Below are 22,610 nucleotides of genomic sequence, written 5' to 3' on the forward strand. Positions count from 1 at the left end.
ACACACTCACCTAACCAAATGCTTGCTTCCTCAGGCCTCACTTTGAATGGCTTCTCCTCGGGAAGACCTCCCTAGACCCTCAGACTAATCTAGAGCCCCATTATACACTCTCATGGCATCCTAGACTTTTCCTTGAAACACTGGTCACAATTATACAGTCATTGTGTAATGTTTTCATTTAACTTGTTTTCCTGATTTCATGAAAGCAGGAACCACGCTTTTGTAATTTAATGCCTAGAACAGTGTGTGGTTCACTCAAAATATTTCAACTGAGTTAATGAACGGGAGGTTAGTTGCAGAGACTGTGTTCTCCGAACCTCAGGGGACAGATAAAGGCCAGTCAAGAGCTCAAGTGGCCAAATCCAACCTGCTCACCCTCACTTCTCAGCAGCATCTGTCTCCCGTTCCTTTCTTGTAGTATTTCCCTCCCTTGGCTTCTATGGTGTTCTGTGATGTTCCTCATCTTCCTCCCACCTCACTGGCTATAGCTCCTTGGGACCCTTTACTGGCTTCCCTTCTGAAACCACTACAGAATGTAGTCCTCTTGTATTTTTGTACATTCCCTCCTGTAGGTAATCTCATCCAGACCCAAAGCTTCAAGTACAGTCTAAATACTGATGCCTCTGGAATTTTTATTTCCATCCACAAATTATTCCCCTAAACTCTAAACTCCTATATCTAACTTACTACTTGACAAACACACCCAAACAGACTGGTTAATAGGAACCTCAACTGTAACATGTTCAAAACAAAAGTCCTGTATTAGCTCATCTCCTAATCCTCCCTGCCTCAGGGAGTGATACCATATCCACACAGTTGCTCAAGCCAAACCCAGGCCTCTTTCTTGGTTTCTTATTCCCCGCGCCAACTTTATTATTAGTCTTGTTGGATATACCTCTAACTGATGTTCTAAATCTGCCCAAGTGCTTCTCGCCATCATCTCATGCAAAACTCCCATGGCAAGAATGAGTGTGGCATGCTGATGGAACAGAACAAAGGCCAGCAAAGGCTGAGATGCAGTGAGGCCAAGCCTCCAACATGGCTACCTGGAGCCCATGATGCAGTTGCACTCTTCTGCCTTTGCTGCCTTCCCACCCCCAGCCTTCTCTCTCAGAGCAGTTAGAGGGATTTCTTTCTTTTTCTTTCCTTCTTTCAGGGCAAGTGACTTGAGATGTACTTTTTAATATTTGTTAATTAATTCCTGTTTGAATAGGTAATACATGAATATAACAGAAATTCAATTTGCAGGAAATAATATTCAACAAAAACTAAGTCTCCCTTCCCATTCTCTCAGTTGCCCTCCCCAGAGGCAAAGCAACCACTACGACCAGTTCTTATGTCTTCTTTTTTTTTTTTTTTTTTTTTTTTATTTATTTTTGGGACAGAGAGAGACAGAGCATGAACGGGGGCGGGGCAGAGAGGAGAGAGGGAGACACAGAATCGGAAACAGGCTCCAGGCTCCGAGCCATCAGCCCAGAGCCCGACGCGGGGCTCGAACTCACGGACCGCGAGATCGTGACCTGGCTGAAGTCGGACGCTTAACCGACTGCGCCACCCAGGCGCCCCTCTTATGTATTCTTGATAGTGTATGCATACACAAGCATTTGTGTTCATGTCCCAGAGAGATAGAAATGTAACACAAAATGTAAATCAGATCACGCCACTCCTTTGCCTAAAGCCCTTCAATGCCTTCCCACTACTTTTACTTAGAGTAAAATTCTAGTAGACCTTGCAAAGGTCTAATTATCCCCCATCTGGTCCTGCCCGCCTCTCCTCACGCACTGTGTTCCAACCACACAGGCCACCTTTCTGGTCCTGATATGCCAGGTTGTTCCTCCCTCAGGGTCACCTCACTGTTCTCTCCACCGAGGACACTTCCCCTGCCCAAGCTCTCTGAATGGCTGGCTCTCCCAGTTTTTATGTCTCAGCTCAGCTTTCACCTCCTTCCAGATGCTAGCCTCCCCACCACTACCTGCAGCACCCCCACCCCACCCCCACCCAGGGCAGAGCCCTTCTCTTTCTCCGTCATCCTATTATACCACAGCACTTACTCCTACCACAAAATATCTCATTTATATCTTTTCCCTTGTTTACTGCATCTCCCTCCCAAAGAATAAAAGCACCATGCGGTCAGGGACTTTGTTGCTGTTTTCCCTGCTGTTCCTCTGGAACTCAAGTAGACTGAATAAATAAATAATTTGAGTCAACATCTGACTCATTAAAAATAGAAGAAAATTACTTTTGGCAATAAAAGAATGTTTAATGCTGGTAACTGTGCCCCTCCCTGCCACCCCTGGAAATAGTAGACCACACAGTCTACTTCAATTACCCGGGTGAACAGGAGCACAGTGAGTGCAATCTAAAAACTATTACTGTCTGGCTTTGGATATATTCCATTGTTTTGCAGTATCTGGTTTACTTTCCTAATTATGCTTTTCTATTGCCATTATTAATATGAACCTATATTCACTGAGCTCACTCTGAGAGGCAACCCAGAAATGTCCAAGATGGCATTAGATGCTCTCCTGGAATTAAAACTTTGCTGTAACTCATAATCATAAATGAGCTGAGTACAGATAATGAAGAATTGAAGCATAATCACCCAAGTTCCCACTGACATTCATTTCGTACTCTACCCCCCAGTATTTTGGTCATTTATTCCAGATTCCATGGAAAATTAATCCTGGGGTAGTTAAGTTCAAAGGAAGAGCAATTTAATTGATACAAGAGTATTAACACTAACCTGGCCCTTTAATTTGTAAATCTGGAAGCCTTCCCCTTCCCAGGTGAATCTGTTACACTGCAGTGCACTGCTCTAGGGAGCACATGTCATACTATGTATTAGTCACAAGGATGCACAAACTCCATCATGTGCTGACTCATAGTTTCCATCTCCCAAGAGCCACCGGGCTGACATGGTTCAAGAAGAGCATGTGAGTGTGTGGAGAGGCCTGCTGCTATACAGCATAATCTAGAGAGGAAGAAGCCTGCTCAGCTCCTCAAGGCACAAGTGGGCTGCCAGAAGTCTAAGCCTCCATTACCCACAGGAAACATCTTCAACAGAGTATCCACTGCCTGCCACCTCCCACCTTACAGCCTAAGAACAACCCATCTGCATCCAAGCAACATCTTGATTGATACTTAGAAAATTCTGGCCATAGGAGAGCATCCAACACTTGCATGGTACACTTCCCCCTAGTCCCTCTGCAGCCGGAGAGTACTGTTCTGGAGAATTCATCAGGATAAATGAAGCAGTCTTGGCTGTCTGCTGCAGGAGAGAGCCACTGGGCAGAGTTCCCCATAGGCCAGTGCCATCTGTCTCCCAGTCATCCAACATGACATTGCACATTTCAGCACCTACAACAGTCGGTGAGGCCCCGTGATCATGTACAGGGAGGTACCCAGAGAAAAGAGGAGCACTTCTTGTCATCCCCTCCTTCCAAATATGCCCCTGTGTTGCACACTGAGAATAAAGCAGACAGTACAAGTGGCTCTACATGTCAACTCCACAGGTGACAACAGGGAAAGGGAACATCCTTCAAATCTCAGGAAGAGGTAAGCTGGGGCACCCTCCCAAGCTCACACAACCCCTTGAGTAAATGCCAGTGGACTTTCCCCACCCCACCACATCTCCATTTCTGCCCTCTTCCCATTTCCTTAGATTTCTAGTCCTTTTCTACTTTGTTTTCCTCCTTTTTCTAACACCTTCCCCCCAAATCCCCCCACTCCCGCTTTCTGTTTCTCAAGGTGCCTCAGTAGCTATGGTTGCCTTGACACCTGCTCTGACCACAGAGGGGGTTTTCTGGACAGCAGGATCAAGGGCAGACCGAGTCTGGTGGACAGTGGGAGTATCCACACTATGTAGCTTCTACATGTGTAGCTGTCATCTGTCTGGAAAGTACATGGCAGATGACTTCATCTCCTGCTCAATTCTGCCTAAGCCTGAATAGGGATGGGAATAATGTTTGTACAAACAAGGATATGTGGAAAGGTGAGCAATTTCGTAGAGAAGCCAGCTGACCCAATTATCTTAGGCACTTCTCCAGTGAATTATAGGGCTGACTCATCCTTTTTGGTCTTTGGCCTCTGAATTCTGTGCCATATTTCACAGTGGGCCTTGACTACCCCAAATCAGCTCTTCTTCTCAGCAGCTAGATAGTGCCATCTCTCAGCACTTATCTCCCACCTACCCAGCATGTGTACGTTTGGAGTCTCTGGGTCCTGTCCCAGGGACGCTCTCCCTAGTGGCACTGAGTTTCAGAGACTGAATGGTTCTAACGACGCCAACCACTATCTGAGAAACTATAATCCACAAACACTGTGATGGGGCTCTGGTCAGTGGGCAGACAATACGTATTGAGTGCTAAGGTGACCTTCCTCATATCTGTCTTCTAAAAGATGGCTGTGCCCCCCAAATGCAAGTTCTCTTTTTATATATAACACTGCCTATAATATCAACCGATGCTGCGGAACCTGTGTTGCTGATTTGTCACAGTCTTATTCAGGCTCATTGCTGGCCGCAAGATAGCCGAACCTGAAGTGGTGAGGCTTTTCTTGGAGTCTACATCTCTAGGGCCCAATAGTTGAGGAGTAAGGACTATCATGTGATCTTATCAGAGCCTTGGTCTGCTTAGGTAAAAGCACTTTCCAGAAGCAGAAACAAACTTCATTGATATTGATCTCTTCAGAGGAAAGGTGCTATAGAAATCTCATCTAATAAATAAAGGATTCAGGCTCCAGTGTTGGGCTGTCAGTCCAGCAAGGAAAAGAAGCTATCAGGCTCAAGGAGTCAAAAGTATTTATTGGTCATCTGTGCAATGTTTACAGAGCACTATTCTAGGGGCTGGGTGGAGGAAAAGGAAAAGAAAAAAGTCACTAGTTTTCCTGCCTTTCAAGACAGCTGGAGATGTGCAGAGAGGAAAACAGCTGAAGGACACAAGAAGCAAAGCAAGAAATCAACTGCAAATAAAATCAATACAACCCAGCTATATGCAATAAATCGGGGGCACTGAGGAGAGGTCAACTGCATAAGGTATCCTGGAGTGGGTAAGTTTTCAAGGACAATGAGGACATGAATTAGCACTCAGGAGAAAATGGAACGTTCACATCAATAAGAATTAAGTGCCACTGTGTCTCACATTACCCAGGCGCAGTGGGAAACAAAAAGGTGGCAACACTATGGACCTTGTCCTCCAGAAGCATCTTATCTAGATGGAGTGACAAGTGGCACATGGAGCAAACTGGAAACAGTATATTGGGATGACTTATTACCACCGTCTCAAGTGGTTCTCACATAGTAGGCTGCATACATTTTTAACATTCATTGTTCAATAAAAAGCATCTCTGAATTGGGGCAGTGCTTAACAAATGGGCTAAGATCTATATGGCTGAAACTAAATGTAACTCATGCTGCAGGTATCTCTCACTGTTTAGGACACCCATGGGCCAGTAGGGGGACATGAACACTGGTGGGATTCTGGGAGCTCAACAGATCTGGGCTCCAATACTCCCTTAGTATTTGAGTTACTCAACTTCAAAGCTTGAGTGTTCTCTTCTGTAAATACGTAGTACCATTTCACAGCAATGCTTTCATCAGGGTCAAGTGATGGAACATAGGAGTAGGCATCCACTGTATAGTAGGTATTCAATAAAGCTGTTACTTTCTCCTTTACCCAGAGGATCACAACTGCAATGGTAGAGTTCACTCATTCACTCGAATGTTCACTAGGTATCAGTGCACTTCTACTACAGTAGAAGCTGCCGAAGAACACCATATGGTCCCTGCCCTCCAGTGCTTATGGTCTAGGAGGAAGGAAAGCTAATGTATGTTCTGAGAAGTATAACAACAGAGGTCAGCCATGGACTCCTTAAAAGAGAAGACTTTTTAGCAGTTTCAGAAGGAGATCAGCAGGTAAAGAAGGGTTTTTGTTTAAAAAGACATCCAGATTTTGTAAGGGCTTCTGATGAGGAATTCTGTGGAGACAAACACTGAGCCCACTCTATCATTCCTATATCCCATCCTAGGCCATAACATCCCCACACAAGTTCTTTAGTCCTTGTGAATGGACTTGCTACTGGAGGACTGGGGTGCCGGAAAGCCAAAGCCCCTGTGTGCCAGTATCTGAGGAACGGGCTTGCAGGGGAGGAAGATGATTTGTGACAGGTCACTCTGGAGGACAGAGTGAGGAGAAATAAGGGCACATTATAGAAAAAGGCTGTTTTTATTCAATGGAGGAAGCACCTAGGTGGTCTAAGCTGCCTGGCAATAAGACCTGCCACATTCCCTCCAGGCTGAAGACGTACACGGTGGCTGGATTACCTGCAAGGGCACTGCTGCTGTGGTTTCAAGGTCAGTTTGAGGGGCTGGCCAGGCACCAGATGGGGGACTTCTAAGTCACTTAAGTACTTGAAATCTATGCCAGAGTGTGACAGGTTAGGCAGGAATGAGAGACTGATGTGGTTGTATACAGCAGGTCTGTGACCTCCAAAGAGCTCATTTTATTCATGTGCAAGATGAATCACAGGTTTCACTAATGCAAACACACTCATTCCCAAAGTCGAATATTTAATTAAACCATAAGCTTATCAAATATTTTTAATTACACCAAGCAAGCAATTCTACCCTATCTGATGTATGTATGTCTTGGCTGAGATCTACCCCCTACCAATAAAAATTCAAGGCAGATAAAAGTATGTAACAACAAATAATGGTAAGGTTCCCTATCTACACCTTATTCCTCCAGCCAAATATTCCACCGGGAAACCCTCAGATTGCACATGTACCCTGGCTTCCAGAATTAACATGGAGACCAGCCCAGACATCCTCCCATTCACTTGCTTGGGCATGTCTTCGACTACTACTACAAAAGGGCTTTCTCCTAAAGATAATCAGCAGGCTCACCAGAACGCCGCATTTCTGTGACCTCCGATTTGTCTCGCACATTATTAGTCAACACTGTCTGGGTACCACCATCGGCCACATACTCTAATAAGGGCAGTGGGAAGCTATAGAATAATACAAGATCCTGACCCTTGAGGATTTCAGAATCTAGGAGGGAAGAGAAGATCAGTAGAGGAAGGCATGTGTTAAATACTCAGAAGATGTAAATTTCTAAGTAAAAGAGAATGGAGTTGACTAGATCTGATATAAAACCTCTATGATGTGGATCACCTTATTTGACATGTCCAGTAATTCTATTTGGTCTTAAATTACCTTTGCATTTCCCATGAAAACAATGAGGTATTAAGTGTGCAGATAGTTTATCAAACATTGGGGTATAAGAGAATTACCTGAGCAACTGCACTTTTACTTTCTAAAGAAGCATCCCCTTCTATCTGGGGATAGGCCCACATTTTTCAAGCAGCAGTGCTCATGAGGGAATCGCAGTAAGAATCTCTTTGAGAAGACTGGTAGTATCTAATAGCATATATTTGCTATTACAATGCATATAGTACTATATATGTATATAGTACATTTTGTGTATAGTACTACAACGTACTATACAATGTATACAACGTATTCAACACAAATTAGTTTTAACTACATACATTAAAGGCTTTGGAAAGAACATTTAGCAAAACTCTGTGAACAAATTGTTGTTAATCTGCAAGAAAAAAAATTTAATAAAAAATCCTATTATTTTGTCTAAATACTAACTACTTTATTTATCTTTACTGCTAATGGTCTAATCTGGTGACATTTTGCTGCAAAGGGTTCATAGAAGAGTCCTGAGTTCTGAGCTAGGTTTTGGAGGCCAAACTAAGAGGAAGTGAAAATAGTCAGGTGTATTAACTTGAAAGAAAGACCAAGAAATCTTTTTGGGTACTTCAGAAGAGACCAGCGGGATTTGGTGGTAACAACAAGCCAACATCCAGGATGTGTGATGAAGAGTTATAGTTGGGCGGGGGGGAGGCGGCAAGACCTATGTGATGGGAGCAGGCACCGCTGTGAGCAGTCACCCTGGGCAGGAACTTTTTAGTCCCTGAGCTTTACAACAAAGGCTGCATGAAGTACCAATATTTAGCACACAGGTGTGATCTGAGGCTAGTGGAAACCTTTTTGATCTGTTTCCTCATTTATAGAAAAAAGTGGGGTTGGCATGGCTGCTAAGGCTCCTTTATTATCTATCTACCCACAAATTTTTGTGACTGTGTCTTGTGGTAAAAGCACTGAATTCAAGCAAAGCATTTCCAAGCTTCTCTCAGTGTAGTTTGCTTTTATTACCTCAAGTGAGAATAACCCAGACAGAATAGCATTTTGGTGTCTTGTTATGATATTGGTGTGAGGAAAAGAGGAATATTCTCAGGGCACAGGTTTTCCCCACTATAGATGGAGACACGTTACACAGAACTGTGAACAAAGGGAATATGCTTCAACTGTAAACAGAAATGAATTCATGGGATGGTAAACTCTTATTATTATTTTTTTAATGTTTATTTTGAGAGTGGTTATGAGCAGAGGAGGGGCAGAAAGAGAGGGAAAGAGAGAATTCCAAGCACTGAGAGCACAAAGCCCAATGCAGGGCTTGATGCCACGAACCTTGAGATCATGACCTGAGCTGAAATCAAGAGTTGGACGCTTAACTGACTGAGCCACCCAGGTGCCTCTGGATGATAAAACTTTTAAAACACAGTTTTGCTTTTTTTTTTTTTTTTTTTTAATTTTTATTTATTTTTGAGACAGAGACAGAGCATGAACGGGGGGAGGGTCAGAGAGAGAGGGAGACACAGAATCCAAGCAGGCTCCAGGCTCCCAGCTGTCAGCACAGAGCCTGATGCGGGGGCTCGAACTCACAAACTGTGAGATCATGACCTGAGCCAAAGTCAGACGCTTAACCGACTGAGCCACCCAGGCGCCACTTGCTCATCTTTTTTAGGCCACATGGTAGTTCACCATGGGCTATATCATCTGTTTGGGGGGATGTATTTGAATATTGCCTGTTTTCCTAGAATGTATTCAACAGCTACAAATATTACAAATGTCAGAGAAGGGCAGAGGTGGGGAACAGCTATAAAAAATCTACAGCAGATGGGGTGCCTGGCTGGCTCAGTTGGAAAAGCATGCACTGATCTCAGGGTTCTGAGTTTGAGCCCCACACTGGGTGTAGAGATTACTAAAAAAAATTAAACTTAAAAAATCTACAGCTAAATCATACTTAGTTGTAAAACACAGAATTTTACCTAAGATCAGGGAAAAAGGCAAAGAGATCCAGTCTCAACACTTCCATTCAACATTATGGTAGAGGTCATGGCCAGTGCAACAATGCAAGAAAAAAACTGGCATAAAGTTTGAAAAGGAGTAAAACTGCCTTTATACACAATGACATGATCATGGATGTAGAAAATCCTAAGAAATCTAGAACTAATAAGTGAATTAGAGCTGCAGAATAAAAAATCATATGCAAAAATTGTGTTCTGAAGTGACAGCAAAGAACAATCTGAAAATACATTTTAAGAATTCTGCTCACAACAGCATCAAAAAATTAAAATGGGAATAAGTTCTTTAAAAGGTACTGAAAAATACAAAATATTGCTGAGAAACTTGAGAAGACTTATATACCATATTCGTGGGTTGGGATATTGTTAAGATGGCAATGCTGTACATCTTTTTTAAATGGTAAAGATACTTGAGGTATGGACTCTTCACAAAAGAACTGATAAATAAGTAACCAAAAAGCTTATGAAAAAGATGCTTAATATCACTAGTTATCAGGGAAATGTGTGATGGGAAATTAATATACCACACCAAGATGGCACCACATACCCACTAGAATAGCTAAAGTTAAATCAAAGACAATATTAAATGTTGACAAATTATGGGTAAATTGGAACCATAATGCACTACTAATAGAATTTTCTTAAAGTGCTAAACGTCAGAGTCATTCAACCTGGCAATTCCACCCCTGTATCTACCTAAGAAGAATTAAACATATATCCACATAAAAACTTACACATGAATATTTATAGCAGCTTCATTCAAAACATCCTCAAACTGGTAACAACCGAAATGTATGTCAACCGGTAAATGTGTTAAGATCCATATACAACGAAATACTACCCAACATTATAGAGGAATGAACTACCAATACATGACAATATGGATCAATCTCATAAACACCAAGCCATGTAGAAATACAAGACTATATACATACTGTATGAATCCACTGATATTAAAATTATCGAAAAGGCAAAATTACAACAACAGAAAAGCAGATCAATCAGTGGCTGCCTGGGGCTGGAGTAGGGGAGAGTAGGGATTGACTGAAAAGGGGCGCAAGGGAAATTTTACAGGTGACTAAAAACATTTTAAAACTTGAATTTGGTGAAGGCTGTACCACTTAAATTTACCAAAACTCACTGACCTGTAAAATAGGTGAATATTATGGTATATAAATTCCATCTAAAAAAATCTGTTAAAAAAAAAAACAAATCCATGCACACTCTGCTGGACAAAGAATTAACTGAAACTATTTACTCTTGGAACCAAAACAAAAGACATCAATAATTCATTTTCTTTTGCAACGATCCATTTTTTTCCCCTCCCATAAGGAAGTATTTCTAAGCAGGGTAACCTAGCCAAATAGCTTTGATAAAATTATTGATAAAATTACTGTGCTGTTATTGCTGCTCAGATTGGACTACAGAAGTAGTTGCAAATTTGCTGTCCAGACAGAAAATATTTCACTTCATGGGACAAGGGTCTCCTGGTTCACCTCTCAGTAGGGTGGGAATGTGACAAAGGCTTCAGCAGATGTGTTCTGTACATTTTGTCTTTTGAAAGCTCAGTCTTTGATGCTCCTTTGCTGGGGAGGGGAGCTCTTCACATTTCTGATTTCTTTCTACACCCTTGTCAAAGGGCATATGGTAGGTTGGATCTCTGAGACAGTGCTGAACTAATGGGCTAAATACAGAGTTAGTATTCAGTAAAAGGTTTGATTTGTTTTGCTCTAACATCTCAATGTGCAATTTACAGAGGAGCAGCAGAGGGACTAATCTGTTTGGTTTTAGACTAGAATTCTTATACATTAAAGATTAAATGGGGAACACAGCATACTCTTGTTCAGGTAAAAGTACAGTGAGAGCGAAAGAGAGTAGCAAAGGGAGAACATTTTCTCAGAATCTGCCTCAAGATATCCAATTACTCTTAGTTCTCACATTTACAGTAACTCCCATCAAAGGGTGTTTTTGCTTTTGGGAGGATGGACAGGACACCTATGTTACCATAGGTAACATATACCCAGCTGCTGTCTTATAAGTAATGGAGAAACTTTAGCCTTTCATTGCCAGACTCAGCATGAAAACATGAAAAGGGCTGAGGTCTTGGTAACCACACACTCTCTCCTGTAATACATGGCAGAGCATAAACTCACCACTCAATAGCAGTAATGATAACACTAAACCAACCAAATCAATTTGGTCAAGATAAAAGATCTCTGGTGTTTCCCTGGATAGCAGAGTTTTCTAACGGATCCAGGCTAGAACTCTGTAAGGGAATAAAGCCTTTATAAAAACATGCATTGCCTTGCTTTCTTTTAGAGACAAAGGACAGAATGCCACGTGTTCCTGACAGGTTCAAATCACATGTGGATGAGAGTTAAATAAAGGCGCAGATACACGGACTTATTTGTGATGATTTCTGATCCTGGTGAAATGGACCAGCCTAGTCATTTCATGTCACCAACACACCTCATTATCACCACAGCTCCTTGCCCAACTCTGGACCATAAGATATCACCATTCATTCACTCTGTAGTCCCCTGTAGTGCAGGGATGGCTGTGACAGAGGCACATTCCTTTTCACTTAGTGAATTAGTTCACATTCTTCCCAGATCATTCCACTTAAAAAGATTCAACAATCTCCTGGGGCTTCTTGTGTGCTTAACTGGAGCGGGGGAGGGAGTCAAGGGGCACCTGGGTGGCTCAGTCGGTTAAGTGTCCAACTTTAGCTCAGATCATGATCTCCCAGTTCACGAGCTCGAGCCCTGCGTCGGGCTCTGTGCTGACAGCTCAGAGCCTGGAGACTGCTTTGGATTCTGTGTCTCCCTCTCTTGGTGCCCCTCTCTCGCTTATGCTCTGTCTCTCTCGCTCTTAAAAATAAACATAAAAATAAAAAAATAAACACACACAAAAAAGCGTGTTGACTATATTCAAAACCACGGGCAGCTTCTCACTGCAAACCAACATCCAAACCCTACAGCCTGGAGCCTGGAATCCTTACCCTCCCTTTCTAGTAGTCTCTCCTCACTCAACCCCAAGGCTCCATCCAGCTGTATAGAGGTCACCATCTTTGACCAGGTAGTCCCTCTTTCTCCACATCTAAATCCCACTCTGCCTTTGAAGCCCCAATTGTCACAACCTATACAAGTACTGTAGTTGGAATTAATCTCTCTCTCCCCATGTTCCTACATATATGGCTTATGCCTCAGTTAAAACTCTTATGGTAGGCTGCTCTGGATGTCAGCTATTCCATGCCTTCCTCTTAGGCCCAGCAAATCCCTATTTTGAATGCATATTAAAACCACCTTGGGGATACCTAGAAAAATGGCTGATTCCAGGAGCTGGCAAAGGTCAAGTACAAGACACATCCAGAACACATCTTATAACTGCCAGAAAGTAAGGAAACGTTTTTGGCACAGTTTGAGCACCAAAATAATTAAGTATAGTAATGAATTATGAACCACTGATAAAATAGAAGAGCTCATGAGCCTGTAATAACAACAGATAAATAAATGGGGAAGAAGGGTTTTCACTTACATAAGAACGCTGAGTGTCAAAGGAGAAATGAAGAAGGAGGGTTAGAGTTAGAAAATCATCATTTTGCAACGATCATAGTAAAGACTGGTTCAGGGGCACTTGGGTGGCTCAGTTAGTGAAGCATCTGACTTTGGCTCAGGTCATGATCTCATGGCTTGTGAATTTGAGCCCCATGTCAGGCTCTATGCAGACAGCTCAGAGCCTGGAGCCTAGTTCAGATTCTGTGTCTCCCTTCCCCTCTGTCCTCCTCCACTCACGTGCTCGCTCTCTCTCTCTCAAAAATAAACAGACATTAAAAAATTAAAAAGACCAGGGGCGCCTGGGTGGTGCAGTCGGTTAAGCGTCCGACTTCAGCCAGGTCACGATCTCGCGGTCTGTGAGTTCGAGCCCCGCGTCAGGCTCTGGGCTGATGGCTCGGAGCCTGGAGCCTGTTTCCGATTCTGTGTCTCCCTCTCTCTCTGCCCCTCCCCCGTTCATGCTCTGTCTCTCTCTGTCCCAAAAATAAATAAAAAACGTTGAAAAAAAAAATTAAAAAAAAAAAAAAATTAAAAAGACCAGTTCAGGCAAGAATCATCAATGGATGCTAAATCTAGGAGACACTTTTGATGATGAGCAGGATACTGACATGGTCACAAAGTGTTTTCCCACAGACTGCTTACTACTTGCGTGGTCAAAGATAGTAACTATAGAGTGGAGAAACTGGGCAACACTTTGAGTGAATTAAAATTAATATCTACAGTGAGGGGGATGATGGACATCTGTGTCTAATATAATATCCTGAGAAAGACACATCACTTAATAGTAGTCTGAGACTAGGCCGGGAATAAGTAATCTGAATCTAATCATGAAGAAACACCAAACACCAAATAGAAACAAAGAGAGTTCTATTAAAAGGGGGGAGAGGGCTATAGTCTTCAAAAATATCAATATCATTAAAAACAAAGAAAGGCCATAAAAATGTTTCAAGTTAAAAGGGTCTAAAGAGACATGACAACTAAATGCAATACTTGATCCTGGACTGGAGGGGGAAAAAGTGCTTTTACAGGAGACATTTTTGGACCAACTGAGAAAACCAGAATATGGGTGGCAGATTTAATAAAAGCACTGAATCAGTATCAATTTACTAAAATTGATAACTGCTATGGATATAAAATAATATCCCTATTCTTGGAAAACATTCATTGACGTTTATAAAGACAAAAGGCCATGTTTGCAGCTTACTCTCTCAAATGGCCCAGAAAAACACTTTAAATTTCCAAATAAAAAGCTAAAACAAGAGCTGGTGTCCTTTTCTGATTTAATTATTTAGAGTGAGGCCCAGACATTCTATTTTTAAAAGCTTCCCAGGACTGAGAACTGCCTAGAGCAGTGGTTCCTCAGACCAGCAGCAACATGACCCAGGACCTCGTTACACATGCACAGGCCACTGAGTCAGACCTCTGGGAGGTGGGGGGTGGTCAGCAATGTGTGTTTGTCACACCTTCCATGCGAGTCTGATGTCCACTCAAGTTTGGAACCATGGACCTAGACTAAGAGCTCCTACATTCTATATTTCTATATCCTACATTCCCCACAAAAGCTAGCAAAATACTTTGTGCATTGTCGTATCTCGATAAATGCTTGAAGAATTTAGTTTTACAGTGAATGATAATGCAGAAAATGACCACTGAGGCACTTGAGAGATGATAAACTAAAGGGCTAAAGCATTACTATGGAGTTTCTAAAGTGAATATAAAATTTATTTTGAAAGCAATAATGGAAGTCAGATTATTCAGGTTGTTAGTAAAAGCACTGTTATCCCAAAAGGGAGCATATCAGCTTACAGTTTAAGTCACTGTCAACTGAAAACAGGTGATAACTTATGCAAGCTCTTAGACTGGTATTTAAAAATTAATTCTGTGGTTCTGGGAAGCAAGGCACAACAATTACTAAGCCACGCTGTGTGCATCATGCAAGATCTGCTTAGAGAACACAGCATTCACGTGGCTGTGATGTGGCCCAGATCTGATGAGGATGGTCAAATTTCAGAACATCTTCTAGTTGGCCTTTGGAGAGACAAGACTCCTGTAATGAGAATGAGCTGATAAATTTGCCTACTGAGTAGAAAATGAAACAAATAAATCCATTTTTATGCAAGTGTTTTCTATCTTGAGAAGCTAAACTGTTGAAGATGCTCTAGGATGCAGGACATCATCCCAGCCTCACCACATGCCTTTTCTAATTGGCATCCTGAGAGAAATCCTGAGAGATTTCACAGGAAAAGGGTGTTACTTTGGTATTGTTGATTTAAAGGTTATCTAGTCACAGCAAGGCAGAGAAGAATTCATCTTCAAAATTCACCTCCTTATTGAAAGCCCATGGAGTATCTTGGCAATTAACAATTCCTATCACCTCTAGCTGTTCCCTATGTGAGAAGGCTCAGAACTCGCCTTACAAATTGCTCTTTTGAAGATCAAAGGGAAGCTGAATGTGTCTGTGTGTGCTCTCGATGAGACTGTAATTTAATGGAATTTTTAGAGAAGCCTTGCTGGCAGTGTTTGGATGACAGCCCCGGGGCGGAGGATTCAGGGGAGCTTGGCCACTCTTCCCTTTGGAGCGTCTTCTCTGTCTTTAATTGGCACCTCATTAGAAATTAATGAAAATGACATCCTCTGTTCTTCCTGCTCTAGGCATCGAATGCTACAAAAAGGCCCATCACAATTCATAACACATTCAATTTATATAGCAATGGCTCTTAAGCATTATTTATGAGATGTGAATTTCTTGTCAGCAGTTAATAACCTGTACAGAGTGGAAGGGGAATGGAAAAAAAGATTGTGAATATATATATTAAGAAAAAGATTTTCTGCAGCGGAGAAGTGTTCTGTTTGAGTTCAAACTACCTTCCTGAGTCTTCACTTCTAGCAGGAAATTACCATGCCCCCCCCACCCCCAACCTTTCAGGGCAGTTCAATGTCTCTTCAACACCCCATGCATCCTCAAGGAAATAACTACACAACTCACCCTTTCCTAGAGAGATCCGAGCAGACAGGCAGGAAGAACACAAGAGCTATTTGTCAAAGACAATCCCAGAGGTGTATGTTCCCACTGCTCTATTGCTGTCCTTTATCTTTTAAAATGTGGCAGTAGACTCAGTCATTTTTCTGGGCACGTAAGTGTAACACTCTCAGTGGGCCAAACTGAACTCCCCACTCTCTCTAGGAAGGCTACAACTGGAGGGAGTGCACAAAGCTCAGGGCTTTCTTTCCCAGCATTAAGATCAAATCTCTCTGTAAGTAGACCCTCAGAATTGGGCGTAAGCCAAGGGACTATGTGTTAGATCATTTAAAAAGAATGCATATCTGTGGTAAACCCAGCAGGCACTCAGAATTTACCAAGACAGTCAAGTTGGCTTCACTCAGGAGCATGTAAAATCATCTAACATGTATTTCTAGATTTTTTTCAGCTGAGTGCTTAAGACCTTAGGAAATCTGGGAGACCTGGTTACAATACTTCTGGATCTCTCAGTGCTAAACTGTGAATTCTCACTGCTTGCCTGACAAGGACAGGAGGTATCAGCCATTGCCAGAGGCAAGACAGCATACTTTATGGATCAATTGCTTGATCCACTAGGGCAAATCCTGTGTAATACCCAGGATTCAGTTGCTTTCAAGAAGGAAACAAGAACATAAGGTACAGGAAAATCTCATGATTCTAATTTAGGAATAACCAAGAGCATGTGTTATAAAAGTAATAGGCAAAACGGTCAGGTGGGCTTCACAACACTGATAACAGACTGAAGTACTGAACCCCTGCCCCCCCAAAAGTTCATGTGAAGACCAAAGCTAAGAATCTGCAGACCACCAAAGACTAGACAAACCCTTCAATACAGGCGAAGGTGGTTAGCCACCATGCACCAGAGTCCGCTCTGGCTAACCACAGTATTCCTTCCCTGTTTCACTATGGATTTAAAATCACGTGGCAGGGTTGCTGAAGATGCAGTCTAAGAATAAGGTTCTGGGCTCTTCTGGAGTTCTACATGAACACAACTGAAGTCTGAAAACTCTGCTGACAGCCTCTCCTCCCACCTTTTCTCCTATCTCTCTTCTTTACACTTTCACACAAGTGTTTAATAGGGTAAGTAAATGCCAAGCTAAAAAAATAAAAACTCATCCAGTGACACCTGGACTCCCCATGCTGGTGTCTGTTTCTGCAGTTGAGCATACACTTCCAATCTCATTGAGTACCACACACCAGAGCATGCAACAAACAGATTCCTGGTCTTGATAACAGGAGTTCTGACTTTGTTTCCATGAGAAGCTGGTACCCCTCCTTTCCTTTTGACTTCCAACAGGGTAAATAACTGAGGCACAGGGAAGCAACGGCTGCCTCTTCAGAAGATGAAGGACTATGAGTAACTGTAATTTTCTAACTGCTGAGAGAACCATCTAGTCCTGCCTGCCAGCATCAGTACTTGTAGGGTATCTATGGCTATCGCAGAGGAGAAGGGAGGCTTCTAAAGCTCACTCCTTAGGGCAAAGAATACAAGACACTCAGAGGCAAGAGCCAGGTCTCTAAGTCTGCCTGATGACAGCTCTTGTCCCATAGAACAATTTTATAAAACAAAGCTTTAAATCAGGAAATAAAAACAGGAACAGGAAATCTGTAGGTCAGCCTAAATAATGCAGCTACACAATTCTGCTTCTTTGTGACATCACGTACATGGTCAAAGGGAGAGAAAGAATTGGTCTAAGTTGTGTTCCGTTGTGGGTAGTCATGAAGGTTTTAAAAATACATCCCTGTACAGCAATTCTAAGAGCTAGTATAACACTGGATAAAACAGAAGGAAATGTTACTTTAAAGCTACTTCAAGGAGTTAACTGACAATGAATTATGATTCAAAGAAAATGTTCCAACCAAACTTTAATTTAAAAGGGGTATGGGGGGAAAGAGTTTCCATTTATTATACATAGTAAGATGTTCATTCAAAATGAATAACTGAATTTTATGGTACATATCTCAGAATGTCACTGGTTTGGTTATTTTCTAAGTAAGTCATCAATGAATAGGAACTAGAGTAATATGTAGTGGGGAGAAGTTGGAATCAGTAAGCAGTGACAATGCAACCCTTACGAAATAAATTTAAGAGTGGGAATGTTTGTGCCTTGTTTTTACGTGTGGGAGGAAATAAAGGGCATTTAGAAGTAAGACTTCTCTGCTCCTGCTTTATGAATCTCCAAAGCAGTAGCTTGCAGGGAAGTACTCAGGAGAAGAACGAAGGGCTTCAGCCTCTTAGGAATAATTTCCAAAGCTATGCCAGGGTGTCAAGGACCAGTCTCCATCATGCCACTGGGGGAGATGCTTACCACAGCGGCATGATCCCAATTCCTGCTGCACCAGCTCCAGTTTGGTCTGACACTGGAAGCACCGACGTCGACTCTTCTGTTTAGACCGGCTGGTTTCCTCAGGTCGTTCGGTGTTCTCCAGTAGTCGTGCCCGTTTCACTGGCGAAGCCTCATTCTCAGACTGTGAATCTGACCAAAACAACACATTTAGGGGTCAGGGTTAGTGCCTGGCCTGGCAAGCACAGCTAATTAATGTACTGCCAGGCCTTCTGCTGCCCTTTTCCAGGAACTGGACCTGTGTGAGCAAGAGCCAGTTCTGCCTGGCCTGGTTTATACTGCACAGATTGTGACAAGAATGTACCTTCGGGGCAGACTTCTAATAAGCGAGGCCTGAGCTAGGAGAGGAGAGCAGGGTTACTTAACAAAAATCAGTCTGATGCTGTTGTTTTTAAAAACAGCTGTTTCTCTGAGGAGACCATCCAAACTGGGATCCTCTCTTTCTCTGTACCCCATCTCTGGGCCTTACTGCTTGTACTGGTTATTTACTGCTTCTTAGATATTTGGCCTCAAGTAGATTGTAATTCACTAGAGAAGAGACTATATCTAATATTTCTTTATATCACCATGTATAGCACAATTCTATACCCAATGCCAGTGTTTGATGGGTGATCCATAATCTTTTCTAGTAAAAACACTCCTGTTTCTAGTCCTAAATGTAACAAAACACACAAGAATCAGGTTCTGATGCTGCAAATTACTTCAACTTTATTCAGAGTGAAGGAGTATCCTCGTTTATTCACAAGCAGGCTATCCCACGGCCTCCACTGTGGAGGCTACCGAAGCAGCACTCTGCACCACAACCTTCAACGTTGGTGCCAAATTGGCAGGTGGAGGGAGGTATGCTGTATGACAACTTGTGTTTTGTGGAACCTTAATAAAGTAACTAAAATGAAATAAAGTTCTTGTCATAGGCAGGCTGCGAATAACTCTTGCCTTCAAAAGAAAGGGGAGCACTTGGGAACTCTGTATTCTTGGACTTGCTCCACTGCAAACTGAAGATGCACCTCTTGCCAAGGTTCTAAAGGGGTTTGTGCTAAACCATCTCTGGAACACAGTCTCCTAAACAATTTTCTTCAAAACACATCCAGATCCCACCACTTCTCACCCCTCCACCAACACCACAATTACCATCTCACATCCAGCTTAGTATAATAGCTTTTTAACTGGCCTCCTGCCCACCCCTAAGCTCCTACAGTCTGTTCTCCACAGCCAAGTGATCCTTTTAAAAATCAAGTTAGAATCATGTCGCTTCCTTGTTCAAAATCTTTCTAAAGCTCCCCTTCCCAGAGTAAAAGTTCAAACACTTACGACCGCCCCATAAGCACCTGCATGATTTGCCCTCCTCTCTGCTCTATCACCTCATCTGCTGCTCTCTCCCTTTACTCCATCCACAGTAGCCTCCTTATTGTCTCCTACCTCAGGGCCTTTACACCTTCTCCTAAAACACTCTTCTCCCAGATCTACATGGGATCTCACCTCTTTTAAGTCTTTTAAGTCACATTTTCAATGATGTCTTCTTCCCTGTTCACCCTATCTAAACCACTCTTATCCCCCTTCCCAAGCACTTCCTCTCCTCCCAACTCCTGCCTTTTACTCCTCCATAGCACTATGCCTTTTAGTATAATCCTCTAGGAGGATGTAAATTCCTGGAAGGCAGGAGGTTTCACCTGCATTGTTCATAATCTGCCTTCCATGCCTACAACTCAATAAATATTTCTTAAATGAATGAATCTTGTCCTAGGCAGTTGGATTTTCTATTTAAAGTGGCCCTAGTGAGAAGCAGCAGACTGCTGGATGTATTTCAGTGGAGGCTGTCTGTACCTTTTTCCCCAGCCTCCCTCTGTGTGAAGACGCTGCACTTCACGGGAGAGCGCTCACTGCCCCACCCTCCTCAGCCCACCACACTGTGCACTGACGTATGGAAGGCACGCACCATTCTTAGCAATTGTAAACTTCATTTTTCATCTCATTTAGTTCTTCCAGTCCTACATGACATTTTCCCCCAATACAAACCAACTAAACAAGGTCTTTGATGAAAACAATTGAAAGCAAGTTCAGCCTATTTCCCAGCTCTGCTGAGCGAAGCTGTCCAAACCCAATTGGTGTGATGACTGAGGCAGCCACAGACAGAGCCCCTTCCCCTACAACAGCAACAAGCAACAATCTAAATGTAAATCATTACAAAGCAGCCAGCCAAAAGGAATTCACCTCCTATGAGCCGCAGCGCTCTCCTGGGGGTCCTTTTTCACAAACCAGCAATGGCACAATTTGTATTAATAACCCTATTTAGAGATACTTTTTTTTTTTTTTTTGTAACAAGAAGAGAAAATTCTAGAGTAAGAGTCATAACAAAAAAAATGGTGCTTGTTCTGAGACAAGGTCCTAAATATGAAGCATCCTTATGAGAACTTATCTCCCAACGCTGGGGCATGAGGTGGGGAAAGAGAGAGAAAGGAGCCCATACAAGAAATGGAGGCTATTGATGTCTTTGCATTATTAATATTGTTAAAATCCAGAGGGCTCTGACATGATGCCAGCACATCTCTAATGTAAAAGAGGACTGCTTAGACCTGAACCCTCTTTCATTCACACTGCTATCTGACAGAACCAAGCCTGTGTCTAGAAATGCAGAGTTCACATTCAAAAGTGTTTTCCACATGACACTGTCCCAAACTGTCAAACATGCTATCTACATACGTCTCCATTTCTAAAGCAAACCTTTGCTACAAGAAGACATTTTTTCTTTTAGCATGGCAATGCTGTCCACAGCTAAGTATGCGCAGATAAGCAAGGGAGTGATAGGTAATACTTTTTAACGTATGATTCTCAAGAATGGGAAATGGAATTCACATTTATATAATCATCAGTTGGCCATTACCAAACAACCCACCTGATGGGACTCTCAAAAGTTGGAGGCCTGTCTTTTCCTCTGATTCCCTATCTTGTCTGACCAGCAAGCATTCAAAAGCAAAACTAAGGAGTAAGTTTGCATGATCTCATGCTGAAACTTTCCTTTCCCCATTCCACATTTTATATAAAGACTACTTGGTTATTTGTTCAGGTAAGCAGGAGGCATGGGATGTTGCAGAAATTATAGGTCCCAACCGGCTTTTCTGATGCTGCCGACCACTTCTGGCTGCACTGCCTTGGCCATCCTAAAAGAGCACCACTCAGCCCTAGTCAGTCCTCTAAGAGTCAATGTCTGGGCATCTGTGCAAGTCTAAGACAAAAGGCATCCATGTATATAAAGTCTGAACCACGAGAAGCAGTCCTCAATGATTCTAAGCCAACACAGATGAAAAGTTTACCAGAATATGTGTGTGTGTGTGTGTGTGTGTGTGTGTGTGTGTGTGTGTGTGTGTGTGTTTTAGGATCAAGGAACTGTTCTGAGACACTAAGAAATCCATGACTTTTATGTTCTGGAATATGCCCACTTAATCTTCACTCTAATGGTCTATTAGATGGAAAGGAATCCCTGTGCCCTCTAATGATCCCTGCCAGAAAGAAGGAGGGAGAAAAACCTTCCTAAACTGTTTACCACCCTCCACATGCTGTCATCCAGGAAGGTGACAGTGTTATATATAACTTCTTGGCAAAGCAAACCATTCTTTGACATTTTTTCACAAGTCAACTTAGTGTTTTAATTAGTAGCTAATGAAATAAATAGCAGTCTACAAGATCATCATCATGTCTGCATAAGAAATTTACATCTCCTCTGCTAATTACTTAATGAAACTTTGTGCCATGGGGTGAGTTGCCTAAATAAGAGAAACAGATGTCCAGGGCAGGATTCTAATTGCTTAATAATGAACTAAATAATTCAACTATTCAATTATAAATTTTATGTCAATTAAAAAAAGACTAACAGAAAAGATCCAAATGTGGTCAACACTAAAGGAACCCCCATCTACTGTCCATATTTGAATAAATTAAACTCTGATTATTTACTTTTTGCTCGAAAATATCGTTCCTGTTACTTTGAGACATCTTTAACTTCCTCGACAATGACGGAAAACACCCAACACTCTACTTGCACAATCTGAACTTGGGCAGTAAGGGTTAAACGCGGAGAGAAAGGTGAACAGAAATAACTCTTACATGCAGCTTTAACTGTCAGAAGAAACACGTCCTTGCAAGGAGCATGCTCATTAGCAGCAGGAGGAGCTGTAGTGGCAAGCTAGAAACTGTTTCCACCCCAGGAGTTAAGAGTGACTTCTAATTAAGGTCCTTCATATAAAGGGCCAACAAAGCACATTTTTTCCAGTATGCTTTTTCTCAAGAACATAATCCAATCTGCATGTACCCACGCAAGAGCTGCCACACTCCCATGCTGGGTTCACAGTTCTTGGTACTCACCAGATCCCCTCTTCCTCTGCCTATGTTTAACAGAATGAGAAAGATATCACATCAGATTTTCTAAGTTGCAGGAAAGGTTGATCAAGAATCGTAATGTGATTACATGAAAAAGGAAAA

The 22,610-nt window shown here is 42.3% G+C and overlaps 1 protein-coding gene across 2 annotated transcripts in view; it reads right to left on the bottom strand.

Annotated features, from left to right (window-relative positions):
- Positions 1-22,610, bottom strand: part of ZFAND3 (zinc finger AN1-type containing 3) — a 320,914-nt gene that overhangs the window by 12,482 nt on the left and 285,822 nt on the right. For both annotated transcript variants that reach the window (XM_053905064.1, XM_053905065.1), the window contains one exon: positions 18,099-18,266. In XM_053905064.1, coding sequence (XP_053761039.1) covers positions 18,099-18,266 — 168 coding nt within the window. The remainder of the gene's footprint in view (positions 1-18,098; positions 18,267-22,610) is intronic.

Source organism: Panthera pardus, unplaced genomic scaffold (assembly GCF_024362965.1).
Source record: "Panthera pardus isolate Hobbes unplaced genomic scaffold, ASM2436296v1 HiC_scaffold_17, whole genome shotgun sequence".
NCBI lineage: Eukaryota > Metazoa > Chordata > Mammalia > Carnivora > Felidae > Panthera > Panthera pardus.